Source organism: Gopherus evgoodei, chromosome 2 (genome assembly GCF_007399415.2).
Source record: "Gopherus evgoodei ecotype Sinaloan lineage chromosome 2, rGopEvg1_v1.p, whole genome shotgun sequence".
NCBI lineage: Eukaryota > Metazoa > Chordata > Testudines > Testudinidae > Gopherus > Gopherus evgoodei.
In genome coordinates, this window is record NC_044323.1 from 110,727,599 (window position 1) to 110,750,918 (window position 23,320).

General features: G+C 39.9%; 1 protein-coding gene across 3 annotated transcripts in view; it reads left to right on the forward strand.

Annotated features, from left to right (window-relative positions):
- The window catches only part of RPRD1A (regulation of nuclear pre-mRNA domain containing 1A), a 71,384-nt gene that overhangs the window by 25,345 nt on the left and 22,719 nt on the right, over window positions 1-23,320 (forward strand). The window contains exons 3-7 of one of the 3 annotated variants that reach the window (XM_030551484.1): window positions 710-816; window positions 907-1,001; window positions 2,652-2,778; window positions 2,878-3,053; window positions 7,148-7,244. In XM_030551484.1, the coding sequence (XP_030407344.1) occupies window positions 710-816; window positions 907-1,001; window positions 2,652-2,778; window positions 2,878-3,053; window positions 7,148-7,204 (562 nt within the window). In that variant the 3' untranslated portion in view covers window positions 7,205-7,244. Of the gene's footprint in view, window positions 1-709; window positions 817-906; window positions 1,002-2,651; window positions 2,779-2,877; window positions 3,054-7,147; window positions 7,245-23,320 lie in introns of those variants that run through there. The other 2 variants (XM_030551485.1, XM_030551483.1) reach the window with 2 other exon arrangements.

Here is a 23,320-nt window from a genome sequence, read left to right on the forward strand (position 1 = left end):
CGGGCGCAGGAGAGCCGGAAGCTGGGACCTCGCATAAAGGCTAAGGGTGCTGCAGCACCCCCCACACCATAGTCCCTGTGCTTGTGCGTGTACCTCAATCAGAATAAAGTTTATTAGCCTGATAATCATCTTTTCACATTGGAAGACTGTCGGTTGTGTTTTTCTTTTGTGTTAGGTTCAGGGTAAATGTTTTTTTCATTCATTCAAGTTATTGTATGTTACAATAATTCCTTATTCCTTCATGATACAGGTCTAGCATATGATTTCTCTGGATGCAATTCACCTGTTTAGCACTTACACTAGAAGGCATATCTGTAGATGAATCTTTTGCATCTTCTTATGTAGTAAGACTTCATTGTAAAGGAGATGGATTGCTAATTAATAGAATAAGGGCGAAACTGATCTATCCTGTTTTGCTAGGTTTAAAGGCACTGTGAAGCATTCAGTGGTTGAAGTGGACTCCAGGGCTAGTAGACTTGACCTTTATTTCAATGTGACGTATTGTGAGGTGACTTTGAACAAGTCAAAACCTCCTTTACCCTTTCTGCAAATGAGGATCTTTATCTCACAGAGGTGTTGGGAGCTTTAATTCTTTGATATTTGTAAAATACTTCAGATCCTTGGATGCAAGATTATACAGGGCTGAATTGTTTGTTATTGAGTTGTACCTCTACCATTTTTATTGGTGATTTTACTATTTCCCCCACAGTGAGTCTGATGAGAGTTGTAAGAAGCACCTTGGCCGAGTGCTCTCTATTTGGGAAGAGAGGTCTGTTTATGAAAATGATGTATTGGAACAACTTAGGCAAGCTTTGTGTAAGTATTCTGTGTGTATGTGTGTTTCAGTCTCTTAAATAAATGTATTGTTTCCTGAACTGATTTTTAGGTCTCTACTTTGATTTTTAGATGGTGACAGAAAGGCCAGGAAGCGCACATTTGAACAGATAAAAGTTGATGAAAATAACTGTTCAGCACAAAGTTCTCCAAGTGACCCTCCACAGGTAGAAGTCTCTTGTGTTCATAAACTTCTATCATTTCCTAAGGTTTGGGATATATTTAAAAATAAACCCTTCAGGCACTGAGTAATACAGAACCAACTCTGCATTGTAATGAGTTCCATTTTAAGGGCCAAATTAACACTCAAAGCTAGAAAGTTGAGTAAAGGTGGCTTTATGCAACCTTTATTCTTCCTCAATCCTTGGATTATCATGAGCAGAACAGTCTCTGATGTAACTTTGGGAGGCCTCAGTGCTATCAGCTATGCTGGCCTGCAGAGGCCTCCCATAGGGAAGGACTGCTGTGCACTCCAACTCTACTTCAGGCACTTCCTTATATTAGAGTGGTTCATAGGTATCAAGTGGGTTATACCAGATTTATGCTTCCAGAGGCTTCCGCCATGCTGATGGAATCTTTATTGCCCTCTTTGGAGCTGGTTTATGGTCTTTGTGGCTCTCCAGTGGAGTAAAGGAACCTCTCTGGGGCAGAGGTACTGTCCCTTAAAGTGTTGTTATAAGTAAATATCTAAATTTTGGGGGGGAGGTGGAATATTAATTGGAGATTTACAATTCCTTTAATTTTTATTTTACAATACTCATTACATCAATCTGTTGTGTACGTCTCACTTTTAGGGGTACTGAAATATCTTTCTTTGTTACAATGCTTCTATATCTTGGCTACAAACTGCATCAGTATTTTAGCATTTTATAATTTTAGCAAATTTGACACTTTTTAAAAAACATTTTAAAATTGTAGTGTTTATATATATTTTTAAAATACCAAAAATGTTTGGCTTTCAAAATTAACAGTGAAGAAATAAACATAAGATAGGACTATTGTAAATGTAAAATATTGATTATACAATTATATCAAATTATTATCTATAACAGTGTAATATTTAACACAGTTTATTTTACTCTATATGCGAGGACTTTCATAATTTACATGCTTGTCACTATGTTGTGCTTATGGCTTTTTGTTATGTCACTTTCTCTTCTCAGAGAGTTTTTAAAGTTATAATTGGGGATGCCAGAACAGTCAAGTGTGGAATAGGTGGTTGGTTTTTTTTTGTTTTTTTTGTTTTTTTGTTTTTTAAGAACAGGGCTTTGGAGATAATCAAAATTTAGTACACCCTATTGCAGCAAATAATTTCTTTTTTACTACTTTGATTTAAGCTCAACTTCATGAATATGCCTCCATTGAAATTACTGCTGTGCTTTTATGGTGTGATGTGCCTACCAGGAAAAAGTTAAGCAAGAAGTAATTTAATGTTACATTTAATTTAAACAATTTAGAAGTACAGAGTAAAAATGAAGAATACCCTCAGGTAGTCATTACCAGTAAACCTTGTACTTCATATTTAAAAGTTGTCCTGCAAGAATTTAAAGGAAAATGAGACCATTTTTAGCAGAAGGATCGTTCTTAACATTTGGAACATTGCAGTGCTTCTCCATGGGGAGTTAAAGCTGTTATGTTGACATTTTACGTCTTTTGGGTCAGGGAGGGAAGACGTTGGTAATGCTGACTTTGGCAAAGTAGTTTTTAAACTGATACTGTCAAATTGCATCCCGTAAACTCATTGTGAAATAATGCTGACATTATTCTGTGTCAAGGTCTGATGACTAAACCAGTTCTAAGGCTGTGTGCTTTTTCAGACTACAGATCTCATTAGAGCATTACAAGAACTAGAAAATGCAGCCTCTGGGGATGCAGCAGTTCATCAGAGGATCGCTTCATTGCCTGTAGAGGTCCAAGATGTGTCCTTACTAGACAGAATAACAGGTGAGAGATGGGGATGCAGCAACTGAAATGCGAGCATAAGAGAACCTGACAAGATTTTGTAATGTATTGCTATTTTTTTTCTCTTTACTTGTCTTTTAGATAAGGAATCTGGAGAACAGCTTTCCAAGATGGTAGATGATGCTTGTATGGTACTGGCGGATTACAATGGCAGGTTGGCGGCTGAAATAGATGATAGAAAACAATTAACTCGAATGTTATCAGACTTTCTGCGATGTCAAAAAGAAGTCCTTGCAGAAAAAGAGCATAAGTTGGAAGTGCGTAATATTTTGTTTAGTTAGTCCATGTTTTTCATGAAATTAATTTTGATATGTTATAAATGTTTAGTTGGTTTAAACTTTCTCTCAAAGGTAAATATTAGGTGCCCGCTTCTAGCACATGACTAGCAGGAATTTCCTAGCTTCAAAATTCTAAAACCATTAAGCCACTTCCACATTAGGTGGTATGTTGAGGGAAAGTTCTCCCTCTGTATCTAGCTCACTTCCTTTTTTTACTTCTGATATTAAAAAAGTTCTTTTGGTTGTTGTTTTACGCTTGGTCTTCACTGAAAAGCTATATTGGTGTAGTTATTTTGGTTCGGGTTTTTTAAAAAAAAAAAACAACCCCTCCCACTGTTGGCTCACATAGATACGCCAGCAAAAGCCCTGGTGTAAACACAGCTGTGTCAACAGGTGGTTCTACTGCTGTAACCTTCAGTAGTTGCTCTTTTTTTTAAGCTCTGTTCACAGCTTTCTTTTTTGTGGGTGGGCTTATCTAAATTTAACAGAGCTTTCTTATCTGCATTGTTCACACAAAATAATTTGCTACATGGGATCTGAGAGCTTAACTCTTCACCCAGCTAAGGTCTTGCTTGATTTTTCTGTTCTGAAATAAGATTTCATTATTGCTTGAATTTTTAAGTTATCAATCACAGTAGTACTGAATTACTAAATTACATAGTTTTATGATGTATCATAATTTCATATAAAGAGCCATGTTTTCCTCCCATCCCTCAGAAGTGCGTAATGTTTTTGGAAAAAATGTCCAGACTTGTCTAACTGCTTTGGGGTGCCCCAGCTGTCTAAGACGTTTTAAGATGGATTGTGAGTTAGCTGATTGTGTGATCAACATCCACGTGTTGCTGCAAGCGCTCTCATCCCAGAATTACCTTTGTTGGACTGACCAAAAACTTGCACTCAGTCCAGCAAATTAACATGAAAGGTTACAAAGCACAAGTCTTAAAGTGCTTCAGAATCTAGCACAGCTGTCATAACTTCCAATGTTACCTACTTTGACACAGGGTCCAGTAAGATTGGCCATACACTTTTTCTTCAGCACCAGCCATGAAGCCAAGTACCCACCTTAGTATCCAGAGTGAGTTGAGGTTTTGACATAGAGGATCTGCATACATCCTTAAAAGTGCTCCATGCTTTCTCTCAGTGCAAGTCAAGGTCTGCAGCTGGAGAGGCCACTCAACTCCGAAAGTTAACTGTCTGTCCTAGATTTCTGCCTTTGACTTGTATGTGACTGACTTAGGCCTTCTGTTACTCAATCCCTTAAAAATGGGGGTGGATGAATCAGACCCATGGGTCCTATCCACAACTGGGCTTGTCCAACCTGATGAATCTCTTGGGATTTGACTTTGGCTTTATTAGTGATGTATGATGCATAATTTCTGGCCCTCTCAAACTTTGTCTCGAAGGCTAGTCCACTTGAAAGTTCCAGTGCTCTAGCAGCAGTTGGTTTCTTGGTATCTGTGCCCCATATGTTAAGACGCTTGATGTTCTTGCTATCTGGGAATGATTCTGTCTCAGCTAGAAGTGGTCACTGTGCATCTGATGAATGTTTATGCGCATATAGCAAGAGATGCATATAATACTGTATGGGTCCAATTTTTTTATACTGGACAGTGTTTCCAATTCACTGCTGTCTTCTAGGCTGCTGTCACACCAGCATGAATTTATGAAAATACTTAACCATTGCAACAATATATCCAAGAAGATGAGAGTAAATATTTTTGCCTGTTTGGATGATTGACTTATGAAGTATGTCTCGTGGAAGAAATGAAAGAATTTGGCTGCAAGTCCCAGCTTGGCTTTAAGGGACCATTGGGAGTAAATGGTCCCTGTTTCACACAGCTTGTATTAGTTTGCAGTGTTTTGGACTTGTATGGCAAGGGAAGGCTTTAAAAAAAGACTTGAGTTATCAAGAACCAAGGTGGAAATCTCAGCCCTTATTGTGCCAATAGTATTCGTGGTATCCATGGCACACTTTCACCTGAGAACCTCAGTATATGTTGAAGGATTAGTGAACAAAAAAACCCACTTCATCCTAATCTGAGGACAAACACCCATCATGCTGCTGTTGATTTGGTGGGGTCCTAAGACACATTTCCCACATGACTACTTTCTGGCATGGAAGAGCACTACTGCAATTAGGCCATGCTGCTATATAATAGACCCTAGTGATGGAGCCATTCACCAGAGAGTCATGAGAAGTTCTTTCGTGTGGACACCCCAGAAAGACTCACCGCACCCTTTAAATAGTCAGTGGTTTTTGCACCAGAAAATGCATTGGTACTACAGTTGTGCATAGATATCTTTTGTTTTGTTGGGAAATATCTTGGCTACCAAAAGGAATGGGAAGAAGTATGCAAAGGTCTTGACCAAACTCAATAGATTGTACATCTTGCCACATCTGATCTCACAGAACCAGGGAATTTCTGCATTCCAATCTAAGGTCTCATTCTGTTGTTACGGCTCCTGACAAAGTAAAGCTTGGGTAGCTGTGTTAAGTCCTTGTAATTGCTCATGAGTTTGTCTGAGCCTTTAACTTTAAATGCCAATGATATTTGGTCTGATGTGAACAAGTTTGCCAGGATCTTCTGCCTGGTCTCATGCAAAATATCTTCTCTAATTATAGACCAAGTTTGCAAGTTTATACACTGTTCTGTTTTTCTTTACACTCATGTAAAAGGTAGCCCACTTTTTGTTCAGTTGCTGTAGTAATCTGTTTCTTGATAAATTGCTATTAAAAATCTCTGGTTTCACAAGATGTTCAGTTTGTAAAGACTTTGAGCCACTGACTATATACAAACTCAAACTTCTTATGGAAAAAATTATGGACCAAGATTTTTTTTTAACAGTCTAAAGTTAATCCTATATCCTCATTACGACACTTAAAGAAGAGGCCTGAGTTTCAGAAAGGATCATCACCCAACATCTGTTGATTTCAGTGGAGCTGCTGGATGCTAAGCAATCCTTAAAATAATCAAGCAACATGTTTAAGTGCCTGAATGTACATTTACATGATAGATCAAGATGTTTTCAAGAGAACTTGTACATATGGCTAGCTGACTGAATTTCTTGTTGTTTCTCAGATGCCAAGGTATAGTTAGAATATGCACGTTATCTGTAGTCCGCTTCCAATCAGTTCCTGTCAAACAGCTTTGTAATGCAGCTGCACAGAGTTTCTGCATGTGCATATAAATCACTGTTGCTTGGACTCAGCTTTGCGTCTTGAGTTTGGATTTTTCATAACTGTCTATAAGCCTGGAAACAAGTCCTTTTAGGTTCTCAGGTAAGTATGTATGTTTGAGTTGTTTCTAGAATTGAGTTTATTTGGATTTCACCCTTCAAACTTAAGGTTTTTTTGGTATTGTCACCATTGTGAGGCTTTGAAATTCGACAGCTGTATTTTGCTTTTTGTAGCCAGCTATTGCTACTGTGCAGTCTTTTGATTAAAAATTCTGAAGCTTATATCCTTTAGAAGGAGATGATTTGTAAAATGAAAACTTACCCTTTGCTTAAGAAAGTACATTTATAACATCACCTTCCTTGCAGAGTTTTGAGGTGTTATGTTTTATATAATTTCTACCTGGTTACTTGCAAAATAATTTGACATGTAAAAAGAGTAAGGGGCTATATTCTCAGCAGAAATGGATGCATGCCATCTGCTGCTGAAGTGGTTTGATAGCATTAGAATTTGAAAGTCTGGGGAATTCCTGCTAGCCATAAACTGGAGGATAGGTTTAAATGTATGGATCTTTTATCTTTTGAAAAGAATTACAGGTAAGTTTCTTTCACTTAAGAACAATATAGCCTTGTGTTGCATGAGTATATCTACCTTTTCTAAATAACGGGATTTATAATGGGTATTTCTCTAACTTAACAGCTTGTTAAAATCAAGGTATAGTATGCATCAAAATTAAAACTTGATAAATGAATTTTGACAACTGGTTAAGTTTTTTTTATTGGTCATATGTATTTGTATCAAAAGCTAACCCAGTTGTTTAAGGTGACTGTCATAACACCACTATAGGTAAGTAGTGTTGTTTATAGCTTTAAGTATGATTTCTTTAACATCTATCTAGCTTCTGTTGCAGGTGGTGGACATGGACGTATCTTCTAATGATGTCACCATCCATTAGTACACACATCCTGCTAAAATAAATATCAAAATCAAAATCCTGTATTGTCTCTCATTTTTGAAAATTGAAAAGATATTACTTTAGTAACTGCTTATTTCAAAATGTGCTCTTTGCCTTTTCACTGATACTTTCCATTGTTTCACAAACCACAACCTGTCTTTTATACCTGAAGCAGAAAATAAGTGTTTGTTCTCCCTGGAGATTAGCAGCTGCGAATTTTAATCTGCTAGAATGAAATATGCAGCAGCTGTTCAGTTAGCATTCAAGCATTTTCAATAAATTCAATATCTGAAAGCCCTTGGTCTTGTTAAAAACACTTAGAATGTGGAACCCTTAACCAGAGAAGTCAACAGTTTGACTTATAGTGAAGTTGTAATTTCAACAAAAAAGCTGTGCAAGTAATGCCATTATTATTTTTTACTGCCAGTAACTCGGTGGGCATGTTAGATTACATCCCAATGGGATGTGATAGAACTTGAAGCATGTGTCCTTCACATGTACAGTAGCGAATTTTTCCCCTTGTCTTCTCCACCTGTCTTTTACACTTGGTGTTTTGATAGCATAGACATCATGTATTTCAAGGCCCTATTCTATAGTCCCTTAAAACAAACACACTTTATTTCCCTTCCTCTTCTGCAGGAAGTCATTTTGCAGAACATTCCGAAAACTAGTGACTACTGCTACTTATTTTTCCCCAAGAAACTTCTCTTCATATAAAGAACTAAACACAGGATGAGATATCAGTTAATCTGCTGACTCTCACTCAGTGCAGCTTGAGCTGAATCGTATTTTCTGGTTGTGCATAGTATAAAGTTATACACAAGTTGTATATAACATTTTAATAGTATGGTCTATTTCTAGAAAATCTGTAAAACAGTGTTTTATCAGATGGATATTAGGGTTGCTGCAAACAAATCCATGGTGAAGGCTGTGGGTGACAGAAATGAAAAGGCTTGACAAAAATAAAAAATAACAATCTTCATTGCCCAGACTTACAAACCACTGCATTCCGATGTTTGTGGAGTAAATCTCTCTCCTAAATTTTACTTCAGGACTGCTCTGAATATCTTTTCGTTTGGTGTGGTAATATGTTAATGAGAAACCCTGATATTGCTAGTAGTCCTTGCGTACTAAATGCTCCAGTTTCATTAACTTATCACAGCATCAGTGTTACCTCCTTGAATTTGGGAAGGCGAACAGAATGTTCCCACTTCTTAATAATTGAGGAATAAATTAAAAAAAAAAAGTTAAAATGGCCTTTGGCTTTTTATAAATCCTGTAGCAGCCCTTTTTAGCTTGTACCTCTTTAAAAAAAAAAATAAAATTCACTCCCTTTAACCTTAAGATTAGTTTAGTTTTCTGTCATTGCCTTGCTCCATGAGAATACGGGCTTGTAAGAGGTGCACATTTGTTTTATCGGGCCTTGTGTAAGGAAGATGTCTAAAGTGATTACCCTTAAGCATGTGAGTAGATTGGAACATCATGCCCTATATAGACAGCCCTGTGTACACTACATAATTGCCAGAGTCATGAAACAGTTCATAGTGTTTTTTTACTGCTTCAGATAATTTAGTTGTGCCATATGGCATGAATGGTCTATAACTCTTCTGAAAACACTTGTTGAAAAACCTAGTTTCAACAATTGTTTTTGAATATTAGCTGATATGTTTTCAAGAACTGGTCACAAACTACTTCCAAGACACTGCCTATCCTGTAGTGTAGACAGAGCTGTTGTGCTATTAGATGTGTGCGCAGTAGTGTAAGCCTCTGAACTCAACTGTTTTCTTTCACATGGGCAAATTTGTGTATAAACTGATAAATCTAAAACTATAGCACGTGGTTAAGATTGATTTGCGAATTGAATCTTAAGTGTGACCCATAGAGGGTTGAACTAGTGCACTGTAATGTCACTAGCAAATCAGTTGTTTGAGAAGACATTTTTTCTTTCATTATAAGGTTGTCTTTTTCAGCTGTTTTTTTTAACTGATTCAGGAATGCCATGACTTTCTCATCTCCACATATGAATCTTTACAAGTTAGCATAGTATTGCTTGGTTGCCTGGAATTGAGGTGTGTGATGCAGGGCCAGGGAAGGTTTTTTCTTTTTTGGCTGTTCCCACAGACTACAAAATAAGATTGGCAACATTGAGATCCCAGTAGTGAATATTGGGGGGATGAAAGAGAAATCAAGAGAATTAAATGTGAAAGTTCTAGGTAGTCAGTGAATACATAATAGCAATAGTAGTTCTTTTTTTAACATATTGATGCTCAAATAGTTATAGATCATAGATTAAACACATTACCAACAATGGGGACTGTTGTGTAAATAGGCATTTCCATCTCTAAAATAAGTATTTCAAATAGTTCTCCACATCTTGTTTATGGATCTCAAGCTTCTAGTTCATAGTAGCCTTTGAGTTTTCTTTAGTGTTTTGGTTTAAAAAGAACTTTCTTATAAAAAAATGGCAGTTGTATGTGGCCTGTGAAGAGGCATAATATGACTTCATAATCTGTTCCTCCCTTGCTATTGACAGTGATTAGCTCTGTAATCCTTGAACTGCTTAAGTAGGAAAGTGAATTTTGAATAGTCTATTGTTTTTAAAGATGTTATTTCAAATCAAGACTCAAATCACTAAATTTAAAGGTTTTTTTTTTTTTTCCTATTTGAGAAGCATGACTTTTGGGGAGTTTCCTGATTTTTAACCACTTCCATGTAGTTGAGGCTTCTATTCAAGTTGCTCTTCTCTTGCATTAGACAAAATTTTATGTTCAGGGCCAGCTGAGTATTCCTCATTTTATTTATTTGTCCTGATTATATTCATAAAATATCTCTGCACAAGCACTTCTGTTTTTAATCCTGCTTTGTCTCATGGACAGGTATGTCTATTGCCTTGACTTCTATGCCCTCTAGAAGCTCCTAGTAAATAATTTGAGATCAGCTTGTCTGTAAACAAGACTTCTCTACCCAAAAGGATATTCTTCACTGTCTCATTCATTTGGATGTTACGGGGAAGCAGCAAAACATCTAAAGGCACTTCAGAATTTGTAGAATCAATGAAATTGTGACACCTTTTGGAAGAGAGGCATCAATAAGCAATCTGCACTAGCATATCACTAGTCAGACCATTTCTGGTGCAGAACTTTCCTAGCTCCAATTTGTGTGAGTTTGAAATAAGATTATAATAAAAGTGACACTAAAAATCTTCTCATTCTTAAGGTGGCAAGGAGTACTTGCCTTTATATACGGAATAATTCCCTTTTCTATAGAAGTCACTTAAGTTCAGACTTCTTTTGTAAATGTGAACTCAATATAATACTTGTCTGGTGTTTCTATCAGCTGTAGCGGTTCTGGGATCAAACATTATATTTCATTTCTGTTGTGTGAGCAACAATTGTAACTACACGGCTAGTGTCTCTGACTTGTCGATAGGACAGATTTTTATTTTTTTTGGCTTGGTTGGTAAACTACAAGACCTGGAAGATACACTGGGCACAGACATAGCTCAGTCATTTTATCACTTGTCTGACCATGTCTACACTTGAAATAGGCCAGGGATTCATGTGTTCAGGGCCTCCAACATGAACTATTGAAATCTTCTCTACCTGCGTCTGGATACAAAATTTGTGAAGAAATTCTATAATGCAGAGAGACTTATCTGCTGAGTTAAAAAAAAAATATACGCCATCCTTTTTTCCACTACAGGGAGTCTTTTAGTTCTTTAAAAGTGAATTGTTCCTTTTCTTGCACTCCTTTATGGTAATGGCTGCATTTAATTATTTTAAATTAATTCTACCTTTTTCACTGGCAAGATCAGGTCTTTAATTTAAACCTCTTCCTTGGAAGACTTCAGTATTTTTTTGATGGACTAGACTGAAACTAGACCTTCAGTTCTCCAAACCCTGGAGAAGGATGATCCAGTGGTTAGAGCATTGGCCTGGGACACAGGAGACCCAGGCTTAATTCTGTGATCTACTTGTGACCTTGAGCAAACAAGTGAAGTTCTCTGCCTCAGTTCCCCATCTGTAACATCCGGATAATAGTGCTGCTCTGTCTCACTGGGTTGAGGATAAATAGGTTATATATTACGCTTCCATTTACAGCTCATAAAGGGTTAATCAGTTAGAATCCAACAGCAATAGGTTTCTTAACATGACTTATAACTGTGTATACCATTTTCGCCTCATGTCTGTAACATGCTTATAAAATCTATTAATCATTTATTTATCCTTTATAAACAACATATAAATTTAACCTTGGCACAGGTATGAAGTATAATCAATAAGCATATTAAAATGACTTGATTTCCTCAGATACCATGATAATGTGGGCCATCAGTATATAAAACCCTCAGCTGAAAACACATTAGACGTGGTTTTAGCCTTTTGTAATTTGCCCATTCCAGACCTTCTGCAAAAATAAGATCTGATATTTCTAATATTTAAGTGGTAAAAATGAAGCCAGCTTTAGAATGGAAGGATGGGCTGGGGCCTAAAACACAGGACTTGAATATACAGAGACATGGGTTTAGATCCTGGCTTTAGTACAGTCATGCATTGAGAGCTCTGGCAAGTCATTGTGCTGTCTGAGGGTATGTCTAAACTGCAGTCAAGGGACATGATTTGAAGCTGAGTAGACAAGACTTAAGCTAGCTTTAAAAACAGGCTGACATGGGTATTGGAGCAGTGAAACAATGACAATGCTAGCTGCCTGAGTAATTGCTCCAGGTTCTGGATGGATTTGTATCACATGTGCTGCTGTGGATTCACTGTTCCAGTACCTGAATTAGCTGGATTAAACCTAGCTCAGGTATGTCTATTCGAGCTGTAGTCACAGCCATAATTGCAATACAGACATATCATACACCTCATTCTTCTCTCTAAAACAAGGATACATCTCTACCATAATTATCATTGGTAAAATATTAGAATTCTTAGGTTGAAAGTCAGAAGTATTACCAGAAAGGAGTGGTATAGAGTAATCTCCCCCTCCCTTCCAGTTTTATTTCTTTGCAGTTCACATTTTTAAAGAAACCTTCTTTAGTTATTTATAGACAATAGTAGAATCAAATTTAGAGTCACATCTGAACTTTTACATTGTGGCTTGGCTATAGCCTTTAGGAAAAGTACTGTAGTGTATTTTAAAATAGGTTCATATTTTTCCACTATCTGCACTAGATTGGGATGCTTGTATTAATCTATATAAAGGTGCCTCAGTGCTAAGAAACTAAGTGAGGACAGTAGTCTGTTACATATATCCGAGACCTGCTACTGCTGAGTGGTGAGGATTTTAAACAGATTATTCCTGGCTGCTGTAAGCCAAAAGCTTGAGATCCCTAAACCAAAGTGAGTGGATCTATCTCATACATCTTCAGAAGAACAACATTTTCAGGTATGTAATGTAATGGATTATTTTTGTATATACTTTGAAAACTGAAGTGATGCACACTGAAAACTTCAGTGACAGCATTTTTTTTTCTTGGAAGTGTTTGCTGAAGCATGAGTATGACAACTGTCAAAATGAATAAATATGGATTACATATTTACATAAAAGGGCTTCCTTTTTGCTGGCATTGCTCAGATGCACTGGTTAGTCAAAATACATTGCAATAAGCATATAAACTGGGTTGAGAGACAATGGGACACTTCAATTTAATGTTCTAGTTACACTCTAAAGAGCATAGTTTTAACTATATAAAATGATTCTGTTACATGCTGTTAAGATCACTATCACTTTGAGTAAATATTTTGCTCATTCATAAAGAAAACATCACGATTCTGCATCTAGAATCTAATTTTTGTTGAAAATGGTGCTTCAGCAGATCTGATCTGTTTTGGTCATATCTACTAACTAATAAAAAAAAAAAAAAAAAAAGGCCTTATTTTAGAGGTACTGAGAACCTGCAGCAACTGATGTCAGTGGGAGCCATCTGTGATTACTGCCTTAAAATGAGGCCATGCATTTTTGTAAGTCTTTTCGCCTATGCAGAAACAATACTGCTCCTGTTGGTACTCAGATCAATAGAATTGTTAATCAAGGTCCAATTGCAGTCAGTTGTGCAACCTGACTTTAAATGACAACTTCCCCTTTTCTCTCCCAATTAAAATTCATGCTGTGTATTTAGTTATACCTGTGTGGCCAGAAAGGCCATAGAATTTCATAGGTGTAACAGATGGATTCATTTGAGAATCAGTTGCAAAATGTAATTATTGGTGGTCATGTGCTCCCCTACCTTAGTGATATGATATATGAGCTGGAAAGAACACAACTTTGGTTGATGAGCTTATTTCACAGGAGCAGAAATTGAGCTGTTTTTTTTTTTTTCCCAAATGTTCTAAACTTTTGGAAAGAGATCAGACCTGATAATCTTCAGTCCAAAAATTGAAAGTTGTCATATGAGAAGTGAAAAGGGAAGGAAATGGGAATTTCTGCTGCTTTGGTGCTTTACAATAGGAATATTTAGTACATGTTTGGGGGGGGGGAGTGTTTTAAACACCTCTCCAATTATTGCCTTTTTCTCAAAAGATTATACTTAAAAGTTGTTTTTTTCCTGCAACCATACAATTTAGAAACATTTTAAGTAGAACCTCAGATTCATGCAGAAGTTTTATAGGACCACCAAAAAGGTAATAAATATTGTACATCTGTGACAGTTCAGTCTAAGGCATGCATGTAATTAGACTATTAATGTTATTTTGAACACACTGGAATTTTATTGCCCCAGAAAACACTGCATATGTCATGTGTGAACTGGATACTTGGAAGGGCTCAGCAGACCTTTGGTCTGACCCGGTATGGCCGTTCTTATATTCTTATAAATCTACTGGCCCTTCCAGTGTCAGCTGAAACTTGATGGGAAAATTGATGCTAGAACTTTTTGCTTTTGCTTTACCCTCTTTAGCCTTTGTGTCATTGAAAGATATCAGGCAGGTTTGATAACATTTCTCTGCCTCAGCCATTCCATTCAAACGTAGTGTGCACTTGTAGTGTTAATAGGGTGTACAAAATATGATTTTCACATAGAAGCTAGATATGTGCATAATTAGTTAACTGCATGAGTACATTTCTAAAGTGATGCAGGATAACCAAAGCCTTGCTAAGCCCTTTCCCTTCTATCAGGCTTGACAGCCCTCTCACATTCACTCTTCTTCCAGTGTCCACCAGTTCCTGGAGGAAGTTGTATTTGTAATCCATATTTATTCATTTTGACAGTTGTCATACTCATGGTTCAGCAAACACTTTTTCTTTTAAGAGACTTGATGCAGACTTGTTAAGATTGACAACTTAAATGCACATGCATAAGGAAAAAGAAAAAGCTAATACAGTAACTCCTCACTTAAAGTCATCCCGGTTAACATTTTCATTATGTTGCTGATCAATTAGAGAACATGCTCGTTTAAAGTTGCACAATGCTCCCTTATAAATGTTTGGCATCTGCACCTTTGTCCACTACTTGCAGAAAGAGCAGCCTGTTGCAGCTGGCTGGTGGGGGCTTGGAACCAGCGTGGACCGGCAGCTCCCCACTCCTTGAAGTTCCCTGTGCAGCAGCCGCCCGGATGGCTGTCAATTGCCAGCAGTTCAGCTGTCCCTCCCGCCACTGCCATGTGCTGCTCCTGCCGTCTGCCTTGGACCTGCTCCCAGGAGCCTCCTGTTTGCTGTGCAGGGGCTGGGGGAGGGATGCTAATGTCAGGGTGTCCTCCCCTCTGCTCATGCCCCCACTTGTCCCCCCTCCCGCTCTATGGAGAGGGGGCAAGACAGGGCTCAGGATGAAGGGAGCTTGCTAGCAGCAGCTGCTGTCTCAGCTTAATGATCTACTTAAAATGCAATGTACTTAAAGAATGTGGACAGCATACTTAAAGGGGCAATGCGCGTCTCTCTCTCTCTCTTTCTGCCATGCTGTCTCCCCTCCCTCCATTTGTGCTGTCTTGTAGAGTGAGGCTACATTAACAACAATGTGTTAATTCTTGAGGGCTCAGCCGAGTGCTAGTTCATCATTCAGCACTAAGGCATTCCCTGGGAAATATTCCAACCTCTGAATCTACCACCTCAACCAAGCTTCACAATCATCATCACTGTGTACAGTATTAAATTTCCCTGGAACCTAACCACACCGTCCCTCCATTTACATTAATTCTTATGGGGAAATTGGATTGGCTTAACATCATTTCTCCTAAAGTCGCCTTTTTCAAGAACATAACTACAACGTTAAGTGAGGAGTTACTGTATATGAACCTTAGGCATGTTGCATAGCATATACAGTAAGTAATACTTAATAGCATGTTACATGTGCAATTTGTCTGGATAAATATTAATGTGAACGTTGTCTCCATGTGTTTAAAATATCAACTTTAAGATTTGTTAACCTGAATGCAAAAACTAGTTTAATTTAGGTGACAACATAATCTCTGGAATCCAGTGAAAAAATCAAATTACATTTTCTGTTTATAGTCATGTTTTAAAAACCAATTCCTCTTGCTCCACATTACCATGTAGGTGAGGGGAAGTAATGAAGCTGTATCATGAGAGGAAATGTGATAATTAGTATTATCAAAAAGTAACAAATTTAACCTTGAACTATCGTTAAAAGCAAACTCTGGAGCTAAGGTACTCCCTGCCAAATAGTTAAAATACTGGGACTATTCACAGAAGTCTTCCATAAGTTCTCAGTTCAGGCTGGTGCATACAGGAACAGCTGTCTCTAATATAACTAGGACCAAAACTATGTAGGATTTTGTAAATCAAAAAACATAACTCTGAATCACATTCAGACAGGTACCTAATACAGGCCATGGCATGTCATGTCCTTCACACAGGACATGCCACAAACTAAGCAGGAAGATGCTGTCAGCACTAGTTGAAGTTGTATGAGAAAAAGATAAGGTAGAGCATTGCAATAATCTAATCAAAGTGACAAATTCATGGAGCAGTGGCACAAGAACTCCAGTGGTGAGAAGATACAATCCCTTTCCCAGCTACCAGTAAGGAAGATAGAAACTCCTTTCTCCTGGATGTCCTGGTGTCATGAGGAGCCTACCCCAAAAAATGACCTTATATCCACACTTGAGGGAGCTGATGTAACTTGTCGTAGCTGAAGGATGTCTCTCTCCAGCTTGCCACTATGAACTCTGTTTTAGCGGGACTGATCTTGAGATCTAGGTCACCAGTGCACATGGCATCCTCTAGCTGCAAGGAAAAGCAAACTTAGAAGAATGGGCAATCTAAACATTGGAATGGGTTGCAATGTGGTCCATTGCCTCTACACCTTGAAATGCATCCAAAGGACCAGTGACAAATTAGGAAACAAAGCCTGTGTGTGTGTGTGTGTGTGTGTGTGTGTGTGTGTGTGTGTGTGTGCGTGCGTGCGCTTGGTGCAGATGAACGGCTATCTAATACTAGCAGTTGGGTGGACTGTAGGATTTGAAAGGGAGAATGAGCTACTTGAGTTTAACTCTTCACTATTGCTGCAATGACCTATAGTTGAGTCATCAATACCTTATGGTCTGTGATATGAAAAAGACTGTTGGTCTATCCAGCAGTAATCATGGACACCTGAATATTGTCCTAGAAGAGACTTGGTGCAGAGTGTATTCAGGATCTACAACTATATCCAGATTGAAAGGAGTTGAAATCCCAAAGCTTTCAGATGGTGCCACAGCTGCCTTAGAGCAACCTTATGCTTCCTCTCCCCCCCCCACCCCTTAATTAAAAGTCAGATTAGTGTTTAGGCCTATTTCTAAAAATCCTATGTTAGGATGGCATCTTCTCTTTCCAAACTGAAGTGTTCCCAACAAGACTTCCAAAATAACTTCCCAACAGATCTAGACCGTCGGTGAGATCAGCTCATCTGAAACACAGTCACAGAAGACTTTCCATTCGGTATATAAATCTACCACAGAAATGGAGTTCATTTCAAATACTGTCCTTTCCCCTGGCTAGTTCTGTTGGTTGAGACTGGAAATTCTGATAAAGAAAATGTGGCTGAGGGATGTAAAAACAACTCAACATCTGAAATTCTTTCCTATGGCTAATTGAACTGCATCCCTGGTGCTTTAGTCTTCTGAATTCTCTTGCAGGTTGTGTGTGTCTACGTGACCTAAGAAAATAATGGAAAGAGAGAGAGAATGTAAGGAGCTATTGTAGTGACAAGTGAGGTGAAAGAGTGGCTGTTCCTTACAAGACATTCACATATACTGTGATATTCCCTTAGACTCAGTCAAGTTGCCTGTTGATTAGGGGTGAACCAATGGAAGAAGTCCTTTGGCCATAAAGAATAGCACTGGCCTCTCTCTGGAGGAGTTAATGTGCTAGCCAAGACAAGAGTGTGGTCTTATCTTCACTCTCTCCCGCAGTCCAAAAGTAAGAACTAGAGTATGTACATCTGCATTTGTTCAGCCAAGAACCACATAGGGCAGCTCCCCTAATTCTGATAGCAGTTCAGTCCTGAGTTAGTCTACATTGTATGGTTGTCTGTGTGGAAGTTAGTTTCCCACATCATCAGCTAGGGAACTCTACCATTACAGCAGATGAGCTTGGGGATTTCAGTCATGGAAAGAAAATCACAACGGGGTGGCCTGTGGACAATCTACTGGGACTTGTGCACTAAGTGGATGTCTTCAACCACACTCCATTTGGGAATTTGTATATTCCAGGGGTTCTCAAACTTTATTGCACCATGCCCCATGCCATGGGTTGGTGGGCCAAAGCCCAAGCCTCACCACTCTGGGCAGGGGGCCTGCAACCTGGGGCCTGCTGCCCGGGGCTGAAGCCCTCGAGCTTTGGCTTAAGCTTTGTGCAGTGAGGCTCAGGGCTTCAGCTGTGGGCCCCAGAAAGTCTAAGCCAGCCTTGGCAACCCCATTCAAAGGAGGTTGCGACCCACTTTGGGGTCCCAACCTGCAGTTTGAAAACTACTGGTATATTCCTTTATGGGTGTATCTATCAAAGATAATTAGACATATCCACCAGTTAAGCCGTCCCCTTGAGAAGAATCTTTAGTACTCTTTTCCCTAATTTAAAAAAAAAAAATCTAGATCCCTTTAGAGCTCTTGCTCTAGAATTTCAAAGTATGATAACTGAACCCTAAGGCTATATTTGCAGTAGCAATTTTAATCTTCACTGGTGCTAGCAATGTGGGAGTGGAGAGAGGGAATGTTAGTGTGCAGTGCCTGCAGGCATTTGTATAATTGTGACATCTAATCTCGCTCAGAAATGGTTTAGAGAGCATGGTGGTGAAGTCATGGTGCTATACTCCGACCATTGGTAGTACCTCTTGAACTGTAGTTACTGGAGAGTCCCCTAAAATTGCTAGCCCAGAGATCTCAACGTGTTGAGCTTCTCTCTAGCTGTTCGTGGTTTTTGTTGAGCTTTACCACCTCCTTGCATCTTCCTTGTGACAGAAGAGTTCTTAATGCTCACTGTGAAAACAAACTCCTAAAAGTTGAACAGGATTTGGACTCTAATGGTATGTGATATTAATACAAAAGTAACTATACCTTTTTTCCCTTTGTGATGTAATCACTTGAGAGGCATAAAATACTTTATACACACAGCTTCTTTCTAGTACTAATTCTAATGAAAAAATGGAAGCACAGTTACAGGCCATAAGTTATTTCACACCAATGGGAGCTTTCATTAATCTTTCTAGGTTTTTTTCCTATCATAGGCAGAAATAGTGTCCCCTTTTCTGATCAACAAGCTCCTCTTGTGCAGTTTCTTCAGTAATATCAAATTCCATTGTTTGATAGTTTAGATTTGCTGCCCATGTGTGTGAAATCGGTCATTTGCTAAACTGTTTTTAGCTTGTCTACGTGGCAAAGAAAATCTTAATGGCTTGATTTTTCCTGATTTATATTCAATTAAAAAAATATAATTGCTGGAAGTGAAGGATTTGTAGGCTAGGTCCCAGCAACCAACTAGTGCTATTCTTTCTTTTTATGAGAATGAATGACTGGGAAGAAAAACAAGCTGCAGCTTTTCTTAACTAGTAAACTTAGCATAACATCAGTCCCTGGCCAGATACACTGCTTAGGTGCTTCCTGTGGATCAGAATAGCCCACCTTCACAAGCCCTATTGTGCCTAAATAGTTGCCACATCTGGCCCCAAGCCGCTATCCTTAATCACAGATTACTACCCTCAGCAACATCATCAATTTTTGTGTTGAGAAATTGAATGCTGGGGGCAAGTCCCCACCCATTTGGGCTTGTCTGCTGCTTTGCTGAAGTTTAATTTGAGGGTGGAGAGATGAGAAAATGCCACTTTCCTTCTAAAGCTGTAGCTGAATTTGGAGTGAGGTAACTGCTGCTAGGAGAGCAGAAAACCTCTTTTTTATATTTAGAAAAAGGCCCAAACTATTTGAAGTGACTCCAGTGAGAACAAGATTAGATTTAGGCCTAAATGCCTAAATTAATTGTAAGCTTCAGTCACCCTAAACACCATAGAAAATTGTTTTTCTGTGACTATCCAGTGAAATGTACATGGATTTTGGGCTGCTTGGTTCCAGGCTGATAGCTAAACCATGGCTTGAGGGCTTTGTTGTCCCAAGGCTTGGTGTGGGTAGTGGAATTTAAATGGGGCACTAGCTGCTTTAGGTTGCAGATATGTTGCAAGAGAAAGGTTAGAATCCTCAAGAGCACCTAAATCCCATTTTCAAAAGTGATTTAGCTACTGTTGAGCCTAAGTTCCATTGACTTTTAGTGAAACTTTGGTTCCTAAGGGCTAGATCTTAGGCATTGCAATGGCTAACTTCTAGGGCCCTGCCACCTAGTTGGATTCTTAGCATTGAGTTAGGAACTCAGGCTCACTATATGATGCCTGGAGAGCATTAGACACCTCTGAGATCCTCAGAAGCCAGCAGGCTGAGTGGGAAACCACCTAAGATGACCAGGAGCAAAAAGTAGGGGAAAGAGGAGGGCTTATGACCTAGACCTTCAAAGGTATTTAGGTCCCTAACTCCCATTGATCTAGGCCTTAAGTGTCTACTCTGCTTAGGGCTCTCAGCTGTAAACCGTCTCTTGGAGTTAGCTCTGACTTAATTCAGGCACTTTTCTGGCTTGATTGCTAGGGCATTCACATGACGTGGGAGACCCAGGTTCGATTCCCAATTTGAACCTGAGTCTGTCACAGAAGAAGTAAATGCCCTAAGTGAGCACTGGGCTGCAGTGTTACGGTCTCTCTGACCCATGAATATTTTAATTATTTATACAAAGTAGAACAGCTTCAACAGGAGAGATTGAGACACCCACCCCAGGCTATGCACTAGCCCAGGGGTGGGAAAGCTTTTTGGCCCAAAGGCCACATCTGAGTGGGAAAATTGCATGTAGGGCCATGACTGTAGGCAGGGGCAGGGGGTTGGAGTGTGGGAGGGGGTGTGGTGTGCAGGAAGGGGCTCAGGGCAAGGGCTTGGGGTGGAGGAGGGGTGCAGGGTGTACAAGGGGGCTCAGGGAGGAGGGTGGGGTGCAGCAGGGGCTCAGGGCCGGGAGTCGAGGGTGCAGGAGCGGTTCCAGGTGCAGGCTCCAGCCCAGTGCCACTTACCTGGAGCAGCTCCGGGGTGGCAGCGGCACACATTGGGGCCGGGCAGGTTCCCTGTCTGCCCTGGCCTGGCACTGCTGCTTCTCCCTGCGCCCCCTGGGGACAAGGGGGCAGAGGGCTGCGCACGCTGCCCTTGCCTGTGGGTATCTCCACTGAAGCTCCCATTGGCCGCAGGTCCCTGTTCCCAACCAATGTGAACTGTAGGGGGCAGTGCTTGCAGGCGAGTGCAGCATGCGGAGGCTCCCTTCCCGCCCCCTCCACCCCCTGGGCCACAGGGATGTGGTGCCGGCTGCTTCTGGGAGCAGCATGGGGCCTGCGGTGCCACGGGGGTGGCAATCCTGCAGGCTGGATGCGGTCTGCAGGCTGTAGTTTGCCTACCCCCCCTGCAATAGCCCAATGCTTAGGGCACTCATCCAGGAAGTGGGAAACCTGCTCCAAAGTGGGAATTCAATTCTGAGTCTCCCACAGTTCAAAGGAAGGTCAAAACTGTTGGGCTACTGGATATTCTGGGCCATTCCCTCTTGTGCAAGGCATCATCCAGTAGTTGTAATGTAAGAGCATGTCTACGCTACCAACTTTTGTTGACAAAACTTATGTCAACACCCACAAGTTGACAAAACAAAAATCGCCAAAGGGTGTTCATGCTTGCTCCCTCTGTTGACAGATCTTGTCCGCATGGGGGACATCATCATCAACAGGGTGAGCAATGCATCTTGGGTCTGTATCCCACAGTGCAGAGTTATAGGAAGGAAGAGTTGATCGCTGCGGATCTTGGGATTCTCTGAATTCTCCCTCAGCCTCCTCAGCTGCTTAGAGCAGCATCATGAGTAGCTCTGTGAGTTCTCCATGTTGAGGAATGGCAAAACAGCACAACATTCTGTTCCCCTCCTCCAGCAGCAGCAGCAGTCTGCCTGCTGCTCTGTTCCTAGTGCAGGGCAGACAGGAGCATTCCAATGATTTGCTCTTTGTTCCCCAAATGGAGCAGTACACAGATACTTTCTGGGAGCTTTGAAAAGGGATAGGGATGTGTGCCTGCACGGCAGCAGAGATCAAAACACTGAGCAGAGAACTCAGGGCAGGCATTGTGGGATGCTGGTGGAAGCCAGTTCTGTCGACAAAACAATCAGCAGTGTCTACGCTGGCTCTTTGTCAAAAATAAAGGGAGGGGGAAAGACAAAAGTCTCTTAGGGGTGGAAGTTTTTTGTTGCCAAAACTGGGTAGTTTTTGTGACAAAAGTCCCATTGTAGTATGTACACTCTTGCTGTTTTGTTGCCAAAAGGCAGGTTTTGGCAACAAAACTTGGTAGTATAGACAAGGCCTATGACATTTGGTGACAGAGGCAGTGGAATGGCTGGTTTTAAAATGATGTTGCTTTGCCTTGTGCTAGGGCTCTGAGCAGCTATTCAGCTGTGAGGTGGCATCAGGATTTAGGTGGCTAGTGCATATATCTACTGGTAGAAATTTAGGGTGCCTATATGGTTAGGCAGCAGCTGAGCAGTACATCTGAGAATATCAGCAGTGCCTAAATAGCTCGGTAGATCTAGTTTTAAGCCTTTTTTGTAAATGGGATGTAGGCACTTGTGAAAATATTATCCTTGGCATTGTAAAGAAGGTCAGTGGGTAAAAGCCTAACTCTAGTTACATGTGGAGGAAACTGCCTCTCTTCCCCAGCCCTTCTCCACTTATAAAACAAACAAACCCCCTACTCAGCCTTAGAGAAATTAAGCCTCTAGGAGACTGATAGGGTCCTATCTGCATCAGACCAGGTATTTTTGCCACCAAGTCTCTCATGAGGTAGAGGATAGCTAACCGTAGGCCAACTCTCCCATCATGGAGATGATAAAATTATTGCCAGGGTTTGGGTCACAAATGCATTCTGATTAAAAAGATACTGCTGTAGTGAAGTGTATGAAGACCTGCAACAATGAAGCTTTCAGTCTGCTGCTCGGGGTATAGCCTGATGGGCAGTAAACCCCACAGAAGAACTCTCCATAACTCCCAGATATCACATCCTGTAAAAGTGTTTCAAACAGATGTTAAGGTTCTGCTTGCTTCAGACCAATTTGCTAATACCCTTCTATCTGAAAATGGGGTGAATGAACAAGGCCGGGAGCCATTATTGAAAGGACAATAGACATAAGATAGCAAATAATGGAGAAGAAAAAATGCTAAAATTATGTCCTTAGGAAACCCCTCTGCCAAACCCCATTGGTGGACACCACCATCTGAATCAAGTCACTCCAAAATAATTGCTGATGCCTGAGTATAGCAGAATAACTGAGTAAAAGCACCATTCAGAGCAATAGGGTGAAACCTTGTTAACCTTTAGAATACTGGAGAGTCACACCAGAAAACTATGCTAACTTTTCAAATAATAGACGCCTGATGCATATGGTGAAGATAATAGGCTTCAACCGTTGCTGGAGTGAGACACTAACAGAAAGTTTGGACAAGACACTGCCTTAAAAGCAAAAGTTGATAACACTGCGAGATGATTGAGTGACTTTCTTTCACATATCAATCACCATCTTCATGCCTACTTTATACTGGAGCTTTGAGCCTCTCTGGTGATAGTAACCAGTTCAACACCCTGA